At 33.0% G+C, this 20,223-nt stretch overlaps 3 protein-coding genes and 1 long non-coding RNA gene across 13 annotated transcripts; 1 reads left to right on the forward strand and 3 right to left on the reverse strand.

Moving 5' to 3' along the window:
• The first annotated feature begins 2,032 nt into the window (after positions 1-2,032).
• LOC107905418 (uncharacterized) lies at positions 2,033-6,613 on the forward strand. Of its 10 annotated transcripts, none has more exons than XR_005913996.1 (8): positions 2,044-2,362; positions 2,451-3,001; positions 3,112-3,162; positions 3,439-3,511; positions 4,743-4,814; positions 4,941-5,047; positions 5,793-5,840; positions 5,983-6,613. It is a non-coding gene; the product is annotated as an uncharacterized lncRNA (long non-coding RNA). The 10 variants fall into 10 exon arrangements; XR_005913995.1 differs by having other exon boundaries at positions 2,451-2,499; positions 2,672-3,001; positions 3,112-3,511; positions 4,934-5,047; XR_001686526.2 differs by having other exon boundaries at positions 2,045-2,362; positions 4,934-5,047.
• LOC107905417 (deoxyuridine 5'-triphosphate nucleotidohydrolase) lies at positions 6,459-8,121 on the reverse strand. The gene is made up of 3 exons (XM_016832063.2): positions 7,297-8,121; positions 7,113-7,204; positions 6,459-7,004 (listed from the first exon to the last, which is right to left on the reverse strand). The coding sequence occupies exons 1-3, from the start codon at positions 7,647-7,649 to the stop codon at positions 6,760-6,762; spliced, it is 690 nt and encodes a 229-aa protein (XP_016687552.1). The 5' UTR covers positions 7,650-8,121; the 3' UTR covers positions 6,459-6,759.
• A 3,751-nt stretch (positions 8,122-11,872) lies between these two features.
• Positions 11,873-13,385, reverse strand: LOC107905416 (uncharacterized). The gene is made up of 3 exons (XM_016832062.2): positions 12,882-13,385; positions 12,585-12,800; positions 11,873-12,155 (listed from the first exon to the last, which is right to left on the reverse strand). The coding sequence occupies exons 1-3, from the start codon at positions 13,146-13,148 to the stop codon at positions 12,090-12,092; spliced, it is 549 nt and encodes a 182-aa protein (XP_016687551.2). The 5' UTR covers positions 13,149-13,385; the 3' UTR covers positions 11,873-12,089.
• Positions 13,386-14,943: 1,558 nt separating this feature from the next.
• On the reverse strand, positions 14,944-16,702 carry LOC107903168 (uncharacterized). The gene is made up of 3 exons (XM_016829211.2): positions 16,289-16,702; positions 15,841-16,179; positions 14,944-15,756 (listed from the first exon to the last, which is right to left on the reverse strand). Exons 1-3 carry the CDS (start codon positions 16,583-16,585, stop codon positions 15,274-15,276), a joined length of 1,119 nt encoding a protein of 372 aa, XP_016684700.2. The 5' UTR covers positions 16,586-16,702; the 3' UTR covers positions 14,944-15,273.
• Positions 16,703-20,223: the final 3,521 nt, after the last annotated feature.

The following is a 20,223-nucleotide window of genomic DNA, read 5'->3' on the forward strand; positions in this document are numbered from 1 at the left end:
TAACATCTATGTAACTATAGCAGTATAGCTTCAGTTTACATATTTTCATGATATTTTCAAAAACTTTTGAATTATCAAATTTCATATAATTAGATAACAGTTTCTATAAAAATATAATAACTTACTCTATACAAAACGTATGTTTAAAACTTGAGTATTTTATATTTAAAAATTTAAATTTATTTTGATTTCGACTTGATTTATTTTTAAAAATGATTTTGTCTTGAATATATTAATTAAATATTAAATAGATGGAAAACTAATGATAAATTCCGCTTTGAAACATATTATAAATTATATTTTAAAAATTATTATATATTACTTATTTTTATTAATCTATTTAGACATTACAATTATCAAAAGTATTTAGATTACCGTTTTATTATTTGCTTAAGTACTATATTTAAAACCCTTTCTATTTGAGTTTTAATTCATTGTTACAATTTATTTGTTATTTATTGCATCAAAATTTTCTAAAATACTTAAATATTTTGTAATTTTTTCCAAGTGCTTTGAAACCGATAGAAAAATAAATAATTTTTAAAAGCTTTTTAATTACTTTTAAAACTTTTTTTAATGTGTTTTTTCTATGCAATTTCTTCTTCTTCTTCTTTTTTTTTTTTTTTTGCTCAGCTAATTATTGGATGGAAGACAACAAGAAGACAATTTGTTAAAATAGACTATCAAATCCATCAAGCCACGACAAAGAAAAAGGGTAAAAAACAAATTAGTTGCAGTATCCATACTAAAATAAACCAACTAAAAAATAAATAAATCGAACAATAATAGAACCTCTAACTAATATTATCTCAGCTTAAATTATCGAGCCATTAACAATGAGTCATTACCTACTATAAAAATTAAAAATAAATATAATATTAATAAAATATTAACCTAGTATTTTAAACACCTAAAATAAAACATTGATATATATATATATAACATATTCCATATTAAGAATAGTTTCTGTTATTGCATAATCTCTTGTAAATAGATTCAGTTTTCGGTACTCTCAAATTATCGTGCTGAAAGGGTAAAGTTTGGGGTTGGGATGTTGTTCATCTTTTGGTATTATCAAGGACATGTAATTCCATGTGATTTCATTGGTCTTGTAAACGTATAATCCGGTCTGTTTCTTTACTGATTACTAAAAATGCAGTCACTAGCAACTCAAGTCCGAAAGCAGCTTCATGCATCACAAAACAAAAGATGAACTTGTCTAGGGCTTTAATGCCAGTACTACCACATTGTTAAGCAGATATCTAGAGGTAAGAAAATTATTACCACCTTGAACTGAATTTTTTTCCTTCTAAGATTGCTAAAAATTTCTGTGAAGGACCAGAATCTATATATATCACTCCTTCTAGAAACAAAATGTTGACATAAATCACGTCACGACATCGGGATAATATATTAAAAACAAGGTTGATTATCACATGAAATAGTGAAATATACTGTAAGAAAAGAAAATTTCTTAGTATCAGATACAAGTTGTAAAAAATTTGTGGGATAAGGATTTCAATAAAATGATAAGCTATAAATTTTCTTCATAGGCAAGTTCTGATAGTCTAGCTGACTCACCATGGCAAAAAGATTATCAAGTTGGTCCTTATGCTAGTGTTATGGGTTGGCTCGACAAAACCCATCTATTTGAAGAAACCTAATTCCGTTAAATGATTCACCTATTGAAAGATTGACTTTATCTTAAAATAAAATTGCTTATAAGTAATTAACATAATTTGGTGCAATCCATTCACATTTCGTTGTCGTCCAGCGGTTAGGATTATGGCTTCCACCCAGGAGGCCCGCGTTCGATTCCTGGCAGCGGAATTAGGTTTTTTTTTATCTTTTTCCAGGCATGCACGGGTGTGGTTTTGCCTAACTCTTTTTGTAATTCAGCAAACTAGTCGGGCTTGGGGATTTGGTAAATGACAATGAGTGCTTTCCAATACGCGGTGTCGTTTGTGCCTAACTAACCACTCTACTTTACCATACTCAGTCATTGAAGGACTTGAATTTAACTTCTTCAGTCACTTTCTAGGCTCTAGACAAACTTATAGCTCAAATAGCAACAAAAAAATTATTTTCTTTCTTTTGGAGTTTTACAGACTCATATCGAGGATATTGATAGTACCCATCTCCGTGATTTGATGAACGACAAAGAATGATGCCAATCGATGAACGCTCATTATTTCCTCTGATTCGATATCTGCACAAAAGCCTTACAGGTTCAAAAAAGAAATGATGAAATATTTCACTATTAAAACGCGTGTTCCTATAGTGAGTTCGATGGAATGCTTTTGGACTATTCAAGACAATGCGCCACTCTTGACATCATGGATAAACTCTATAAATAGCTGAGGTGAATTAGGATTAATTATTGTTTCTGGGATTATGGATTTAAATTGGGATAGCTTTCGATTTTTGTTTAAATCTTTCCACCTTTTTAGGATGCTTCTCTGAAAACAACAAATTAAGTGAATGTTCAGCGGCGAGCATGTAAGTTTCAACTTTCTCTTTATACACCATTTCTTTTAAAAGAAAAAAGAAAGATTAGTTTTGATGCTTTGTTGTGAAAGTTAGTGATGTTGAAATAATTGTTGAATATAATTAATGGCTATTCATTTTTAGTGTATTAGACTTTGCATCGTGTTTTGCTGGTACCTTTCAGATAAATAGAACAGAGAATAGGTCAGTTCTTCATGTAGCTGTCCCGGCACCGTGGGATGCTGTTATGTTCGCGATGGAAAGGATGTGGTGCCAGATGTTTGTAATGTTCTGGATAAGATCATGGAATTTTCAGAGAAAGTTCTCAGTGGCTCCTCCTGGGGAGCTTCCTGTTTTCTTAAACATCTAGTCGAATATGCTGTTCCTCAATTGTTGATATGCAGGTAAATGTTGGCAGGTTGGAGCTACCTAAAACCACGGAAGGATATCTTTGCAATTGGCATTGATGCCAGTTTCTTAGGTCCTTTATTTGTTCATTTGGCTCTCCAAACAGGTGCGGATGCACTTTGTTATTAATTGTGTAATGTTGTTGGCCTTTTTACTTGTAACCCATGAAGAAGGAAGCATAGCTGATGCATTTGGTTTTCTCTTTGAGTCTTGAAGACTCACAGACCCTCAGGCTGTTGAATTTGCTAAAGGACGCCATCTATGTTTGTAAGTAGTTGTTTATTACTGCAACTGGTATGTTTTTTCTGTGTTCTTTCTTTCTTCCATTGGGTAATTAGTGTCAAAAAAGAAGAAGAGATGGACCAACTTGATAAAGTGAAAATGTATTTTCTCCTTTTTCTTGAATCAGATAGCCTATCGTTCATAGCTTGTTTTCTTCACTTCTCATTAACTGCTAAAGCTCTTATAAATATTGCTTCATATAACATATGATATGGTACACTGGTATCTATACTATTCAGCTTATAAATGTTTCCTATGCAGCTTGTTAAAAAGTTTGGCATTGATCCTAACGATGCTTTTGCATTCTGGGACTGGGTTGGTGGTCATTACAGTGGTAAGTTTTTATCAATATCTTTGGTTCCTGTTAAGGATTAAGACCTTTTGTAGTAGAGCTGTGGAGATAATTAACCATGAAGTAAATTCTATTCCCAAGCCGTGCACAGTCTCAAGTTTACAGTATCAAAATGCCTTGTATTTGGGTCAGTTAAAAACATTCTAACTACCTATTTCATCCTACTTAACCAATCCGGCTCAGTCAACTAAGTCGTATTGAATTGTCTGTTATTACCTTCTCTCCAAATCAAACAAATGTATGCATTCCATCCTATTCTCGGCAAGATGGATATAAGAGCCTTTCCTCTTAGTTTAACAGTCACCCATTGCAACTCCTGCTGCAAACTCTCAACTGATTTTTGAATCTGGCCCCCTCCCGTACTGCTCCCAAGTATCTACACTCAAAAAACAGATGATCCCTTGTCTCCAGCTCCAAGCCGAAAAAATTGCACCTGCCATCAATATTTTGCCCTCTCCTTATAATTCTATCATTAGTAGGCAGTCTGTTTTGAACAGCCAACCAAGACACCAAAGAAAGCTTTGGTATATGAAATGGGTACCAAAGCTGCCGAATACTGATTTTTATCAGCCCTGCCACTTATCACATTCCATACCTTGCCAACCATAAACTTTTGGCCGTGAAATATCCATGCACCTGTCTGTGTAGGTTAATGAACTGAGCTGCTAAGCTTCTCAACTTGAGCAGCGTCTTCTAACACCAACAGCTACTGGTGGATCTCTACAACCGCATAAAAGGACTGCCCTTATTGTGGTTGTGCTGCATTCACTTTTCGAATTTCTATAACTTGTAAATTATGGTTTATAGTGTCCATTAGGAGTCCGTATCTGATAGGTGATGTTGATCTGTGCAATTTAAAGAGTATCTCATTGTTCTAAGGAAATAAATCACTTCAAATATAACAAACAGAACTTAAGGATGAAAATGTTCTTCAATTTTCATTTATGGAGTTCATTTATTATCGCAAAATTCAGTTTTACACGCTGTACTAAGAACTTGTTATTTACAGTTGTAAATACCATGACAACTAAGAGTGTGTGATTAGTTTTAAGCTTCAACTGAGCTCTTAAATCTCCAACTGCAGTAGTTCTTTTGGCAATTATTTCTTCATCTTTTTTACTTTGCCCCCTCCTAAAATAGTAATAATAATAATTTGCATGATTTTGGTGTATACTTGAATATCTTGAATATATTTTGTGTGTTCTACTTCAAGGTTTTTAATGGGGACTTCAAGCATTGATCAACATTTCCATTCAGCTCCTTTCAAGAATAATATATTATACCTGTAAGTGCCTTAATATATATCAGCTCCCACTGCAGTTGTGCGTCTTTGTTGCTCATAATATTAGCAGAGAGCCATCTACTAAAGCTATTATGGGTTTACGGATTTGGCTGTAATCTAAGAATACAGGAATTTAGATTGTGCGCCAATTGATGGTGTGCTGCTTCCTTACGAGGCTGGTGAAAGGCAAATCTGGAACAAATGGCTAAAACAAGTTTTATCAACTAGTCAACCAGGTGAATTGTCTGTTGCATCTTGCATATGGTAGAAGAATATTAGGAGATTTGTGTTTCATATATAACATCTTAGACCGCCTTGAAGGTGCTCAATTATATATTTGACCCTGGACCTGCAAAGCTATGGATCTCTGCCCATAGGAAAAATAAGATGCTTGTGCAAAAAATAAAGACCAGAAAGCTTTGTTGGAGACTGGCCAGATATGGCACATTATTCTTGTTAGTTACCATGACAAATTTAAAGAAGTACTAAATGTACTTGGAGAAATTGAATTGGTTTATTAAAAACTGCTTTTGAATGTTATTCACCATAATATGGGTTCCAACTCTTGAGAGTTCATTGCCTTAACTGCTCAAATCTTTACCTTTAGCTCTGATGGAAGAAACGATTCTGCCACTGCATAACCTCATATTATAAATAGATTCAGCTTTTGGTACTCTCTAGTTATCATGCTGAAGTGGTAAAGTGCATGGGGTAGGGATGGTTGTTCAACTTTTGGTATTTGTAGAATCAAGCTGTCCTAAACTGCAAGGTCAAGCTATAAGCATTTTAAGTTCTCGTTTGACATTGCCAGGGACGTGTAATTCTATGTGATTTCATTGGTATTTCAAGAGCGGTTAACCTGGGTACCTTAATGGTATAATCCAATCTATTACTGTACCAATTACTAACTGGACCATGTACTTGGTTGTTTATGTTGCATCTTTTAACTCAAAGTAGTCATCATTATCATTATATTGGCAGGTGAAGTTGTGACTGGTGAGTAATCATTGATGCCTCCCTTATGGGAAGGTATGTTTTATGCTTTTGTAGGTAACAATTATCTGTCTTAACTATAGGGGCAATTTCAGGTTTCAAGCAACTAAATCATTTTCTTTTTACAAACAGTTGCCTGAATTCTGTATGATTCTTAAAAACATTGATTTTACTGCAGACAGCAGAGAAATTGAGGAAGGGGAATGTTCCACAGCATCTTATTCCGCATAAGGTGGCTCTTAGCTTTTGTCCCAAGCCTTTTAGTTCATAACAAGATTAATGCCCTAACCATTATTATATTCCTTAGACATTCTCTAGATATGGACCTTCTCTGTCTTTTGCTTCCATCTCGTATGCTTACAACATTGGGCAGGTGAGTAGCTTATTCTCTTAAATTTGACTTAACGAAGCATTCACTGAAAAAAGTAACACTGCACGTTTACTGAAAATGGTATAAAATTACCCATTGGATTTAATAAAATTATGACATCGGACGTCCAATAGCAGTTTCGAGTAAATGCACAAAACCATTAACCTGTTTTTTCCACTGTTTGACATGTTGAAGCTCATTTTTTAACGTTTTATGATTTTCTCAGCCACGCACGTTCTTATTGCAAAATGTGAAAAATAAGGGGGGAAAGATGAACTTGAAGCTCATGATCAACGGCACAGCAAATATATTATAGGCAATAAACCATATAAATCCACAAAATAGCACAGGTTGAACAGTAGTGCAAATATCCATGATAGAGCTTAGTTACTGCCGATTGCTGCTTAATATGCTACCATTGACCCATTCAGGGTTTCTTACAAGACAATAACCGATAAGCAAAACAAAGCAAAGCTTTGTTTCACCAGTAGGCAGTAGTCCCCCAAACCTAACCCTCTAAAACAACCCCTAATCCTAAACCTAACGCTAATCCATTATTACATTTGGGAAAGAAAACCCAGAGATTTAAACGCCAGTAGATCCAAATCCCCCAGCACCTCTAGTAGTAGAATCCAGATCATCAACTTCCAAAACATCAGGTGTCATGATCTTCTCAATGATCAACTGGGCAATCCTGTCACCCACTTTCACTTCAAAATCAACATCAGAATGGTTGAACAAAATCACCCCCAGGGGTCCCCTGTAATCAGCATCTATCACTCCAGCACCTACGTCGATGGAATGCTTCCAAGCCAAACCAGACCTTGGCGCTACACATAAAAAAAAAAAACAAAGTACCCACATTTTCAATCAGCCAACGAAACCAAATCATAATGAACTAATGAAGGAAATAACATAATAGAGCAATATATTCTTACCAACGCGACCATATGTTCCTTCAGGGATAGCAATGCTTAGATCAGTGGGAATCAACGCTTTTCCTCTGGCTGGCACCTTTGTATCCGTTGCACTGTGCCATAAAAATTTTTTTTTTAAAAAGTCCATCAAATTTGTTGTATATCGACTGCGATTTCCATTATAGAGAATGGCTTGAGGAGTTACCTTGACAGATCGTAGCCAGCGGCGAGAGGAGAGCCTCTTGACGGCAACACGGCTTTTTCAGAAAGCTTTTTGACTTTCAAGAGGGAGGCTGGACCATGGGTAACTTCATGTACTCCATTTTGACCGAGTTTTGGGACTTTCGGGGATGGCTCTTTGATTTCAGGGCTGTTGCTAATCTGATCTGCTTGGGCCATCGTGAGAAGAGATCTTGGAAAGGTAGAGAAAACAGAGGGACGATTCCAACAGACTGGTTTGAAGACTAAGGATCGTGAAGCACAGCGATTATTGTTATATAAGAATAAAGCCGGGATTTTGGGTACCCACGAACTGATGGCGCCAAGTGTTCCCGCCATTTCCAAGAGCGCCCACTCCTATCTGCCGCCCTGCTTAAATGCTCTCGGCTGGCAATGGCCTGCGGACCATTCACTAAGCCCAAAACCATGTGTGTGGGTAAAATCTTGGAAACCCAGTGGCCCAACCCATTATTTAACGTTACCTTACTTTTTGAGGATTAGCCAGTAGTGGGGCATTGGATTTGGAGGTCCTATTTAATCATTTGCATATTTGCATTTCTTGGAAACGTGTGCCACTAGGATCTAAAGCTTCGATTTTTGTGTGGTTAACCTTTTCTAGGGTTCATCGGAATACAAGTTGAAGGCGTTTTCATTATTATTAGGGTTAAATATCAATTTGGCCCTACACTACAACTGTAGTTCGGCTTATTTTAACATTGTTGTTCAAAAGTATCGTTGAGATAAAAAGTGCTTTTGGAACTATGATATTAAATGGGTAATTTTTAAAGTATTGTGGTTCAAAAGTATTGTTGATATAAAAAGCGCTTTTGGAACTATAATGTTAAATGAATCATTTTTAAAGTTAGAAGTACTTTTAAAAATTATTTTTGGACCTTCTAAATTTTTTTGGCAAAAATACTTTTAACAACAAATGATAATTTTAACCTTTATAAAATATTTTATATAATATTTATAATTATTTTGTCATTGAAATTTATTTTAAATATATAATATTATATTTAAATTTTTATTTTATTATATTTTAATATTTAAAGTATAATTTATATATTCTAATTAAATTTTTATAAATAATTATATTAATTATTTAAAAAATATTTATATTTTATATATTAACAATAAATTATAATAAATTATTTTTTATATTCTTACTAAAATATCATAATATTAATTAATTTGAATATTATTTAAATACATATTTATTACTTTATAACACCATATCTAAAATAGATATTTTATTTCTCAAATGTACTTTTTGACAACAATACTAAACATCTAAATATTAAACCAAACTTTTCAAAAATATTTCTCAAAAACAATTTTCACAACATTTTTTTTATCAAAAGTAATGCTAAACTAGCTATCTCAATTTCTTTTTATCAATTTCGTGCCTCTACTTTTTTGTATACAATTATCTAAATGCTAACTGTGTATATTCCACGTCATTAATAGTATAAAAATTGATTAATTTTTTTTAAATAAATAAATATATATAAAGTCTAGAAATTTAATAAAATTTCCAAAAAAAATATATTAGAAAACTACAAAAATTATAAAAAATAATCCAATTTTTAAATAAATTATAAAATTTTCTATAAAATAAAAACATATAAAATCACGTAAAAATTTTCCATTTATGTCAATGATTAAATTATATACAATTGAAGCTAAGAAAATAAATGATGAGATTTAAAAAATTACACTCAAATATCATTTGGGATTCTAGCTAACAGATGTTGAGTATCACAGTGAATCCACTTTGTTTCTACAACCTTCCTCTTTGTTCAAAAGCACACTCCATGGTCAGGAATGGCCAATTAACTTGAAATTTAATGTCAATTTAGATTTTTGTCGAGTGCAATTAGTCGAGTAAATCAATAAGAAGATGGAGCTTTAATTCCGCTCTTCCAAGCAAAACTATAATATATTACATGCCATTGTTTTATTTCTTCGCAATAACAAAGAGAAAAGCTGACGACTCAAGAAAGAGAAAAACGGGGAGCCAAATATGAAAACAGTCGAGAAATGAAAGGGAGTAGAGAAGCCAAGCAATGCGAAGAGAAATTCCAAAACCCACCTCGGGTTCCTTTGATTTTTGAGGCTCAGAGCACCGTTCCCTAAATTCGAACAGTCAAAAGCTCCCTTGAGCCAAGGAGAGGCCAAATATGATTTTATACTCCGATCCGACGTTGGAGGTGGCAGATCGAAGGCTTCTCTTGTGTTCAAGCTATTGGAGTTATATTGACTTTGGAAGTGTTCCCTTCAAAAACTAAACTAAAACAAACAGAAAAAGGAGGAGGACAGCTCTCATTTGATGGTGGCATTGGCCAAAGAAAGGTCGCTGGGCAAGGAGGAAGAAGCGGCGGCAACTATGTCTCTTGGAGGGATTGCTCTTTTGTTTAAAAGAAGGTTTTGGCCTTTTATCGACCTCGAAAAAAAGACTTTATTACTAAAAAAATGTCCTTTTTTTTAAATCTTTGCATAATTATGAGAATCCGCCAAAAAAATACTTTTAACACTAAAAACAGCAGCACCAATATTTTTTTTTTATTTTTTGGTGTCATCTATTAATGTAAAAATAAAATTTATAAAACAATTTTTTATATAATCCCCAAATCTCATTTTTTTATTTTCTTAAGCGATATAGTATGTAGGATACGGTTATATATAGACTCATAATTCATTTGCAGCTTTTTCTTAGACAATGTGGGATTGTTTACTCTTTCAACTAACAACATAATATTAAAAGCTGCACTTTTTAATATGATCTTTACCACAAATCACCATTCACATTTTTAGCGTTACGTGGTAGAAATCGCTTCCATCTAGAAGCGTTTTTTGTAAATAACTTGAAAACACTTCCAGTTAAAAAATCGACCTATTCCCATAATTAAAAAAAACGGTTTGATAAATTAAAACAAATTTCGGCATTTTTTGAGTAGTAAAGTCTCGAAAAAGAAAATAAACAAATTTTAATGTTTAAATTTTTAATGCTGAGAAGTAACAATGCCAGGGCAAATTTTTTTTTTTTAAATGTGAAACTTGCCACATCATTTTTCTGAAATGGCATGGACTGCTTTGTTTAACGAAAAAAAGTAGAGGTACCAAATCAATAAAAAAAAGTATTATGGTACCACATTGTTCAATGAGATAATTAAAGGGTCAAATTGTTATTTAACCATTATTATTATTATATCTGATCAGATCTACTGAGTGAATGAAAGAAAAGCTAACATTAAAAATGTTGAGTAGTGATTTTAAAAATTTTATATACGTTTCTTTTTAATATTTCACTATATTTTTGTAAGTCATTTGTACACCCTTAAATTTAAAAATTTTATTAGTACCAAATATTTTTTTTTATAAATGAAGTAGTAAAGTACTCATATAAAAATAATAAAAAATACATTTATATTAATATACATTTCTTTATTAAGATTAATTTTAAGTAATTTCACTAACCGAATTGGTGTCAAGTTAATTAATGACATCAACTCAATTAATTACGTTATGTATGGTATAAATGATTATTACTGTCATCATTATCATCATCATAATCATTGTTGTTGTTGCTATTGGGTAGGCATTTACCCAAGATACTTGATATTGAATTCTTATGCTACGATTGATATGAGTATTATATTTTACACATGTTTTAACATTAGTTAGTAATAAATTAATTTAATTGGTAATATTTAGTCACTCCATACCATACTTTTAATAAAGAGATATTATTTTTTATAAAAGTTTTTACTTATTTTCTAATTTTAAGTTTTATTTTGTGCTAATTATTTTATGTTTAGGTGAATATTTGGTACATCAACAATATACATTTTTATGCTACAAGTAACTTTTAAATTTTTAACGTATATATATATTTTAATATTTTACTATACAACTATATGACACTTGCAACCCCTTAATCCAGTTTGTGGAATAAAATTTTTTTTATCGATATTTTCCCTTTTTATTTACTGTCTAATTATTTTTTGCGCTAAATATGTATCACACTAGTAACCAAACGAGACATTAAAACATGCATGCAAAATTTAACCTCCTGTTAAACTTATTCTATACTATTATTTAAAATTTTGATAGAATTTTTTAAACTAATAAATATTACTTTTAAAGTATTTTTATTTGTGATAATTTTAAATAAAACTAAAAGATCCATAATATGAAAAATTTAACCTAAGTGATTATAAATTTAAATCTTTAATTTTATTATTTTAAGTAAAGATTTATTTAAAATTTAGATTAGCTTCCTTTTCCATCCAATACCATCATTTCATCTAGTAATAGTTTATTGTAATCGCAAAGCCTTGACACTGAACCAAAATACACCAAGCAGAATTGTGAAAAGAATATTTGTTTTTATATATATAAACTGAAATGCGGTAAAGTCATTTATATAACCAAAATACGCATTTTTATGTTTTAGGATTTGGATCATTTCCTTCAATTGTCAGATCATGCATCAAGAAATTATTTCAGATCTGAAGGGCACTATTAAGCACCGACACTTTGTTTTGGAAGACAATAAATTCGGCAAATGTTCAGTTCATAAACATATTTAATGAGTAGCATCCTCAGTAGGTTGAAACAGCATCCATTTTTTTACAGCTACAGTTCATACTTTAATGGTGGAAAACTTCATCCCAAAGACTTAAAAGATAATGCTATGTCCTCCGAACATGAAGTGGTATGAGAGGTTGAAACAGCATCCTTTTTTATTACAGCAACAGGGACCGTAAGCTCCACTTATAAGCTCCTCCTGCTTGCAGATATCTCCTTTCTGTTAGAATTCTCTTTCCCTACACTGATGCTCTGCACATTTCAACACCATGACATCTATGAGAAAATCTGTTTCTGTGATTCTTTGTTTATATATATATATATTTCAACATGGCAAGCTTAGAACTTTTGGGGTTAAAATGATGGGTTTAGCATTTAGTAACTCTGCAAAAGTAGTGTGGTAAGATTTTAGAAGAAGTAAATTTTCTAGAATTTTTGAAGCTTCATTTGAGAAAAAGGATTAATGGTTTAGAAGATAAAGGAAATATGAGTTTAATTCTATATATGAATCTAATTTCTATAGCATTTGGACGAATCTTGTGTTTGTGTAAATTACCAATTACCACAAAAACGCAGAAAAAATAAACCCAAGTAGCCAAGCTCTAACCTTAATTTCAGCGCAATTGGGCAGGATCAAAATCATATAAGAAAAAATGAGAAAGGAAAGAAGAAGAGAGTGACCTTTGATCGAAGAGAGGGCGAATCAAGATTTAGGGAGCGCATAGATAATTTAGCAATCTCAGACATAGCTGTATCTCGAACTCCAGGAACATCACTCGATAGATATTCATAAGCAGCCTCGAATGCTTCAAGCCAAAACCTCGGCAATCGAACGCTTGCGCTGTGCGTATAAACATCCCACATCTTCCTCACCACCTTCTCTCTTTCTTCCAATTCCTATTTTCCAAAACCAAATTGTTCAATCCAAAACCAAAGAAAATCAAACCAAATTACAGGGAGGAAAGATTGGGTGCTTACGAGAACGTCAAGATCATCATAGACAGAGAAATCGATGTCATCGGAAAATGCAGTAAGATGACCAGAAGACCATTTGAGAGAAACAGAGCCAGTAAACATGGACCAGAAAGCAAGCAGGAGAATTGCAGCCAAGACCCAGAATTTGTACCCACTTTTACCCAAGAATCCAGCAGTTACGGAGCTATCTTTCTTCACAACACTCGGCGTTGCTAGTTGCTGTGAAGTGATTGGTATTGGCGGTGTTGTGGGTGAATCTTGCTCCTTCATTTTCAGTTCTCAAACACAGCTTTCAAGGGCGTCCCCTGTTTTGGCTAAAATGTAAAAAGCAGTGAAGTAGAAGAGAGTAAAGAGAAGCAGTCGCTTTTGGCCCCAAAAGAGGGAGAGAGAGAGAGAGAGAGAAGCAATCGCTACTGTTAGGTCGGTGAAGTGTCGAAGTAGTGGGTCGAACTAGGCCGTTACTCCTTGTATCTTTACAGAAAATGAAATTTAGTTTAAAGTTAAATAATAAATTCTCATGTTATTAAATTTAAAAATTATAATTAATATGGTTCATATTTTAGCTTAATATAATTTAATAATCAATTGAGTTATCACTAAAATGGTATCCAATTGAACTATTAATTGAATATAAATAATCAAATTATCTAAAAATTAACATTTTTATAAGTTCCCAATTATTACGTCACAAGTTAAGATTGTGTGAAAAATGGTAAACTCTCTTTACAATGTTTTAAAAAATTAAAAAATCATAAAAATTGCAAAAAAAAATATAGATTTTCTTTTTTGAAAAAAAAAGATTAAAGGTCCAATTTATTTTTTTTAAAATTTTCTATAATATTCTCAAACATTTTTAATATTTTAATAGTTTTAAAATAATTTTCATAATTATATATAAATTATAATTTGTATAATTTTTATAATTTTCCCTATTGTATGCAATATAGCGACCATAACGACCATTCGGGCTTACATGGAAATTGATTTTTCAAGGACTTAATTGATTGTTTATATTCATTAAAGGTTCAATTGATTATTAGATTGTTTTATAGGACCTTTTCATTATATTAAGCGTAACATTTTCTATTAAAAATTTTCATCAATCATATGTCATATGATATGAAAATAATTTAGTTAATACACAAAGTTAACAAACTCTAAAAATAATAATATTAATAAAAATAAAAATAAAAAACTTCATTTTTACATTTTAAATGTAAAAATTAAACCCAAAATTTCTCCAATTACAGGGACTGATGATGGATTTTAACCCTTGTAGCAATTAACATAAAGTTTGATGAGGCAACGCAAGCCTTTTGAAAATTTGTTTTTATTAGGTTAATGGGATTATACGTTTTCTACCCTAATTCAGAAACTGATGAAAATATCCTTCAAAACTATCACAACGTAAAATTGGGTTATAAATTGATCAGTAGCCATTTTGATTTTGGCGATCTAAAACCACTCTTTGTTATGTTACTATGTGAGAGGCAAAGACGGCAAGGGTAATGTTGAAGAACATTACATCGTGCTTTTTGTTTCTCCTACACGAACCAACCTCGTGAATCATGTCTGGGTTTTCTAAACTGATCTTTAGACAACCTTAAAAAAATAGCGTAAAAGGTATCTTTTTTTAAAGTTGAAAAGTAATGTTTTTTTTAATATAAAAAAGTAATAATTATTAGATTTTGTAAATGGGGTTTATTTGTTTTATTAAAGCACAGCAACCAACAAATACAAAGCAGTTGGGTAGTAAACTCCCTTGTCCGGTTGTCCCAACTCCACCGCCATGCATATTAATACGACACGGCAAGAACAAAGGGAAAAAAGGACGGAACTTCCATCTTCAACCCTAACTAGACTTTTGTCGGTTTACAAAGGCAACCAATCAAAGAAATGTAAAAGAAAGGCTAAAATCCTTCATTTATGATATCTCTATTGAATAATTAAATTCCGATTTGTTCATAAACTTTTCAATAAAACACAATGGTTAAACTAAAAAAAAAGCAACTAAATTAATCCACAATTGGTCAGAGGCAGAAGGCTGAAAGTTCGTCATTGACAATCCATGGACCATCAATATCAAACATCAACTTCCACCTCCCATGCCTAAGTTTAGCCTGCTGTTTTTTCTGTAACCTTCCCTTTCTGACTCCATGATTCCATGCATATTTATTAATTTCCCAGAAAACCGTCATCATTGAGCTGAACGAGTAAGCCTGTTTGATGAACTGCAATTGAAAGCAATTTGGTTGTGTACCTATATCCAAACAACAACGTGTCTCTCTTTCAAAGTTTAACAAATTAGCTTTGAAAGAATGAAGTGATTCTCAAAAAAAGAATAATTCCCTATGTACATTAGTTGTTGTTCTTTCATCTTTTAACTTCGTCAATGTTATTCTTGCTCCCTCTTGAGATCAGCCGGAGGCAGAAAAGTCTCAGTGCATAACCCACAAATGTTGAAATCAACCTCGTCGATCGTCCAAGTTTCTTCGATCTTCCGCTTGTGCTTGTGGGACTTCCCGTACCGGTAAAGCGTCGTAATGGTGTTTCCGCCATGCGCTATGTTGATCCCATTGACGTATTTGTAATCTTGGATCAGGGATTCCACGCTGGTCTCCCAAAACACGTCGTTTCCAACGGTAGTCTTCATCCTTACCAGCTTCTTGTCCTCGAATTTGGTGAGAAGCCCCGTTCTTTGGCTGAAATATCCCCGGACGGTGTGATGGATTATTTCTGCTTGGGATGAACTTTGAGCCTTGAGGGCCTTTGAATCCGTTTCGAGCATGAGAATGAAACAGTCTTCGTTGTCGATAACCTGCTCTCCTATGCAAACCGCATTTATGAATAAGCTCGCCGTGCATCTAGGGTCCAATCCCTATACAATCCACAAATTCAACAAATATCTTTCAATTACTTTGCAATTCGTTAAAAAAACAAAGAAACAATCTAAAAAAATTACCTGGGAGAATCGACGTAGGGGTCGAGGGGGCCCTCTATGTGCATGACCAGGTTGTGAAGATGACTGGTTCCAAGCAACCTTACCATCACACCCAGCACTAACTTTGAAACCCGACACAACAAGTTCTAAATACCACAAATCTGGGTTCTTCTGCAATAATACGAACCCCCCAAACTCACAATTGACTCTTGTTTGCACGCTACTATTACCCTGCAGCGTCTCTGAACCCTGCATTTGCACTTGCCCCACTGCATACATGTTTCTAATGGATCTCAATGCCAGATGTCCCCCCGTAGCGGCTACGAACTGCTGTATTATGTATTTCGCTGTGGAAGCTTCCTGTTCGTACATCAACAAACAATGAAAATTTTCGTTATTCATGTTCATATATACGAGTATTTCAATTTGTGAACATATAAATAAAGAGAAGACATGGAAGAGTTGTTACGATGGAAGAATCTTGGATGGGATTTGAATGCATGTAATTCTCTAAATCGACACGGAAAGGGACTAGGGGAGTTCCGACAATCTTAAGCAATGTCAAGAACTCGTTGTCGGAACTGGCTTGGAGATAGGAGGAGTTACAGAAAGCTGATTGAGCTTTCATGAAATTACACAAGTTTTGCCATCGCAAAATCGCGTTGCTGCCCATTTTGGTGTACATTTCTTCGGGTATAGGCACTTCCAAGACGGTTTCCAGGCCATCTTGGTTATCAAGGTTAGGACAAAGCTTCATTAACATCATTCTTAAAAGCAACTCGCATAGGCTCCAAGAAAAAAGAGAGAGAGAGAGAGAGGAAAGATGTGAAGCAACCTTTGCAAGAGAAATGAGATAGGTTACGAGATTCTATGATTCCGGGAAGATTTTTAAACGGGAATGTCGGTTTACTTAGGACATTGGCATGACTTAATATATTAAGTTTAAGGCTTTCTTGTTTATTATTTTTTGGTATTTGTTAAAATTTTGTTTTAGTTTAGTTATTGTTTTTACTTTTAATTAAAATAAATAAAAAATGAAAAGAACTCGAGCCTTGTACTTATCCATAATTAACAAATCATGGATAACCGAATGGTTTTGATAGGTTTAAGAGACACATAAACGGATGCTAAATGCTAACCTATGAATCATAACTAATGATTACTTTGAGCTTAGCTTATAACTTACATAACAAAACTACAAAAGTGAAATCAAATCACCCAAATAAGTTAAACTATTTTCCATAGATAGGAAGAACAAATTTCATTATATTAAGACGATTTTTTCTTCTTTTCCTTTTTAGTTCTTTGGCATGGATTGTGCATCATTTGCCACTAAAATTCACTTAGCTCTCAATCATTTTATGGAATTTTAAACTGAAAAATGATTGACGACCCAATTGACAATTAATTAAAAGGTTTAATGGTTATTTAACCATTAGTTTTTATGAGATAGTAAAACAATATGATGATATTCACTTAGTTTTCATAATTGTAATTAATAAACAAATATGTCTTAATTTAGTAAATTAATCTTGATTAATTAAGTTAATTAATCTTAGTATAAATATCAAGCAGTGGAGAGAGAAAGATGAAGTCTTCATCTTCTCCAAGTAGGAAGAAAAAGAAAGAATTTTTCCTTTTCGCTTCCTTTACAAATTGATCCCAAATCTCCAAGGTATTTAAGTGTTTTCTTTGAAATTTTTATAGTTTTGTGATCTAATAAACTTGATTAAGTTAGCCAAGTATTTGATTTTTAAATTATTAAGTTAAATGCAAGTTGTCATTAATGGATATTTGAAGAAATTAAGCTTGATTTGATGAGAAGTATGAATTTTGATATTGTTAGGACTAAGTTAGAAGGTAGTGAAAAGTGACAGAATTAAGTAAGAATTTAACTAAGCTTGATAGTTAATTTTGTGACATTGAGTGATGCGAATGCATAGTCAGTGGTGTCTCGATCACGGCAGCAAGCTGTTTGAACAGCCTACTAGGGGTCTCGGCCAACCCCATCTGCAGCACCGGTCTAGGCGAGCGAATGCCTAGCCGAGGGATATATATGTTGTACCCCCTGCAGCTGGTTGTGTGAACGATTGGCCTAGGCAGGCACCTGTCGATCAGGTAAAAAAGAGAGGTTGGGCATAGGGCCAACTATTCAAACGGCCAACCCTACCCCAGCCACAACACCGGCGACCTCGCAAGGAGGTGCCAAGTTGACCAGGCCCATTCGAGAAAAAAAACAGCAACAGTTCGGGGTGCTAAAGGGAAGTTGCGCCAACAATGACACCACCGGGCATGGCGACTGCGACTGTGGCGATCCGACAGTCAGCAGATGGTCGAGGACGATGGTTCTTTGCCAGTAATGCAGTAGAAAAATTATACTCTTGGTGGGTGTAACAACCCAATTTTGACCCTAATCGGAATAGTAGTTTCGGGACCACAAATCCAAGTCTGAAAAATATTTTAATATTATTTTGTGTGTTTATGATGTGTGAATTTACATGTGTGAAAGTTTCATGAATTAATTTTATTGTTTGTGTGCTTAATTTGAGAAAATGGCTTAATCTCATAAAATGAAAATTTGATTGTTAAATATAAAAATGCCTAATTGTTGTTGTCTTTATAATTTGGAGGTTTTATGCTGTAATTTAGCCAATAATAAAGGTAGTGGACGACATGATGGCTAATATATATAGTTTTTATATATATTAATTATAAAAGTAAAATAATAATAGTATAATATAATGTAAATAATATAAAACATAAAATAAACAAAACCATGCATGTTCATCTTTGGGATAACCGAAAACAAGAAAAAGAAATAAGGTTTTAAGACTTTGAACAGTCGGCCTTTGGTGGTGCTCAATTAAGGTATGTTTAGGTTTCAATTTTTGATAATTTTTACGTTTTTGAGATCGTTACTTTGTGTTCTTTAAAGCCCATGCTTCAATTTTGTGAATTAGTGATGTTTGTGAAATATGCCATTGATGAATTCATGAGTTTTATGATGTTTGTAGGTGAAATATGAAATATATGTATTAGATTGACATGTTTTGTTTTTGAATTTTTGATGAAATTGAGTAATTAAGGTTAAATTGTGAAAATAAATTTTTGAGATACTAAAATGCTAAATAAATGAAAAATATGTACTTGTATGGACACTAGGAAAATTCGGCCCTCAAGGAGTGTAGTCAAAATTTGTGTATTTTGTGTTTTGAGCAAAAATGATTAAATTGTAAAAGTGTGAAATATTAGGGGCAAAATTGTAATTTTCCCATTCATGTGTTTTTAGGCTAAATTGAATAGAATGGTGTTTAAATAAGCTTAATTTGAATATGTTTAGATCAAGAACTAAAGAAATCGAATTTGGATCGGGGAAAGACAAAAGTGGTCGAGTAGCCGATTTAGCAATAGACGACATTCGAGGTAAGTCTATAAGCACATAAATGTAGTTAAATTTGATAATTTATATATGTTACATGATGAATGGAATTTTTGTGATTATAATTTAGTATAGCCGAATGTATATTGAGCAAGGAGCGATATTTCAAGTTCTATTCGATCGAGATACGTTGTCTGAAAGTCTCGTATGAACCCTAGGAATAGATAGGATACATATGTCATGACATAGGATTTTCGATATGTGTTATCGTGTAATACCACGTCGGGGACGTTGGCATCGACTTGTGTTTACGTGTAAGACCCAGTCTGGGACAGTGGCATCGATATGTGATTGCATGTAAGACCACATCTGAGACGTTGGCATTGTACGAGTTTCCGACTATCCATGTATCCTTTTTAGTTCTGATCGGTTCAACGGGCAATGTTAAGTGATGGCCGAATGTGAAATCGAATTAATAATGTTCAGGTATGTATTTATATCAAGCTATGAAATTTAAGGTAAGTTGTGTATTAAATTGATGATTCAAAGTTGATTGATATATGAATAATGTGTGAGCATGTTCGTGATTATAAGTGATTTGGGGGTATAGAGAGATCGGCCTATTATGATAGTTTTAAATTAAAAAATGTTAAGTATACAAGTATTTGAGTATTTGTGCATTAAATTTTATGAAGTTCAATGTTTACTTATATTTGATTTGGTTGGCTTGGTAAAGTAGTTTGATATTAACGTTAAAAAAGAATGAATAATGTTTGCTTATGACTTACTAAGCTTAAATAGCTTACTGTGTGTATATTGCTTTTCGTTTATAGATTTTTGGAAGTTGGTTACAAGCTCGAGGACCGTCAGCAAAGTCTATCACACTATCGACATCTTTTGGATACTTTGATAAATTATTGAACTCGATATTATGGCATGTATAGGCTTGCTTATGTTTTTGGTTAGTTTTGGAACATGTATATAAATGGCCATGCGAAAATGGCTCATATTACTTTGATCAAGTT

Source organism: Gossypium hirsutum, chromosome D05, assembly GCF_007990345.1.
Source record: "Gossypium hirsutum isolate 1008001.06 chromosome D05, Gossypium_hirsutum_v2.1, whole genome shotgun sequence".
Taxonomy (NCBI): Eukaryota; Viridiplantae; Streptophyta; class Magnoliopsida; order Malvales; family Malvaceae; genus Gossypium; species Gossypium hirsutum.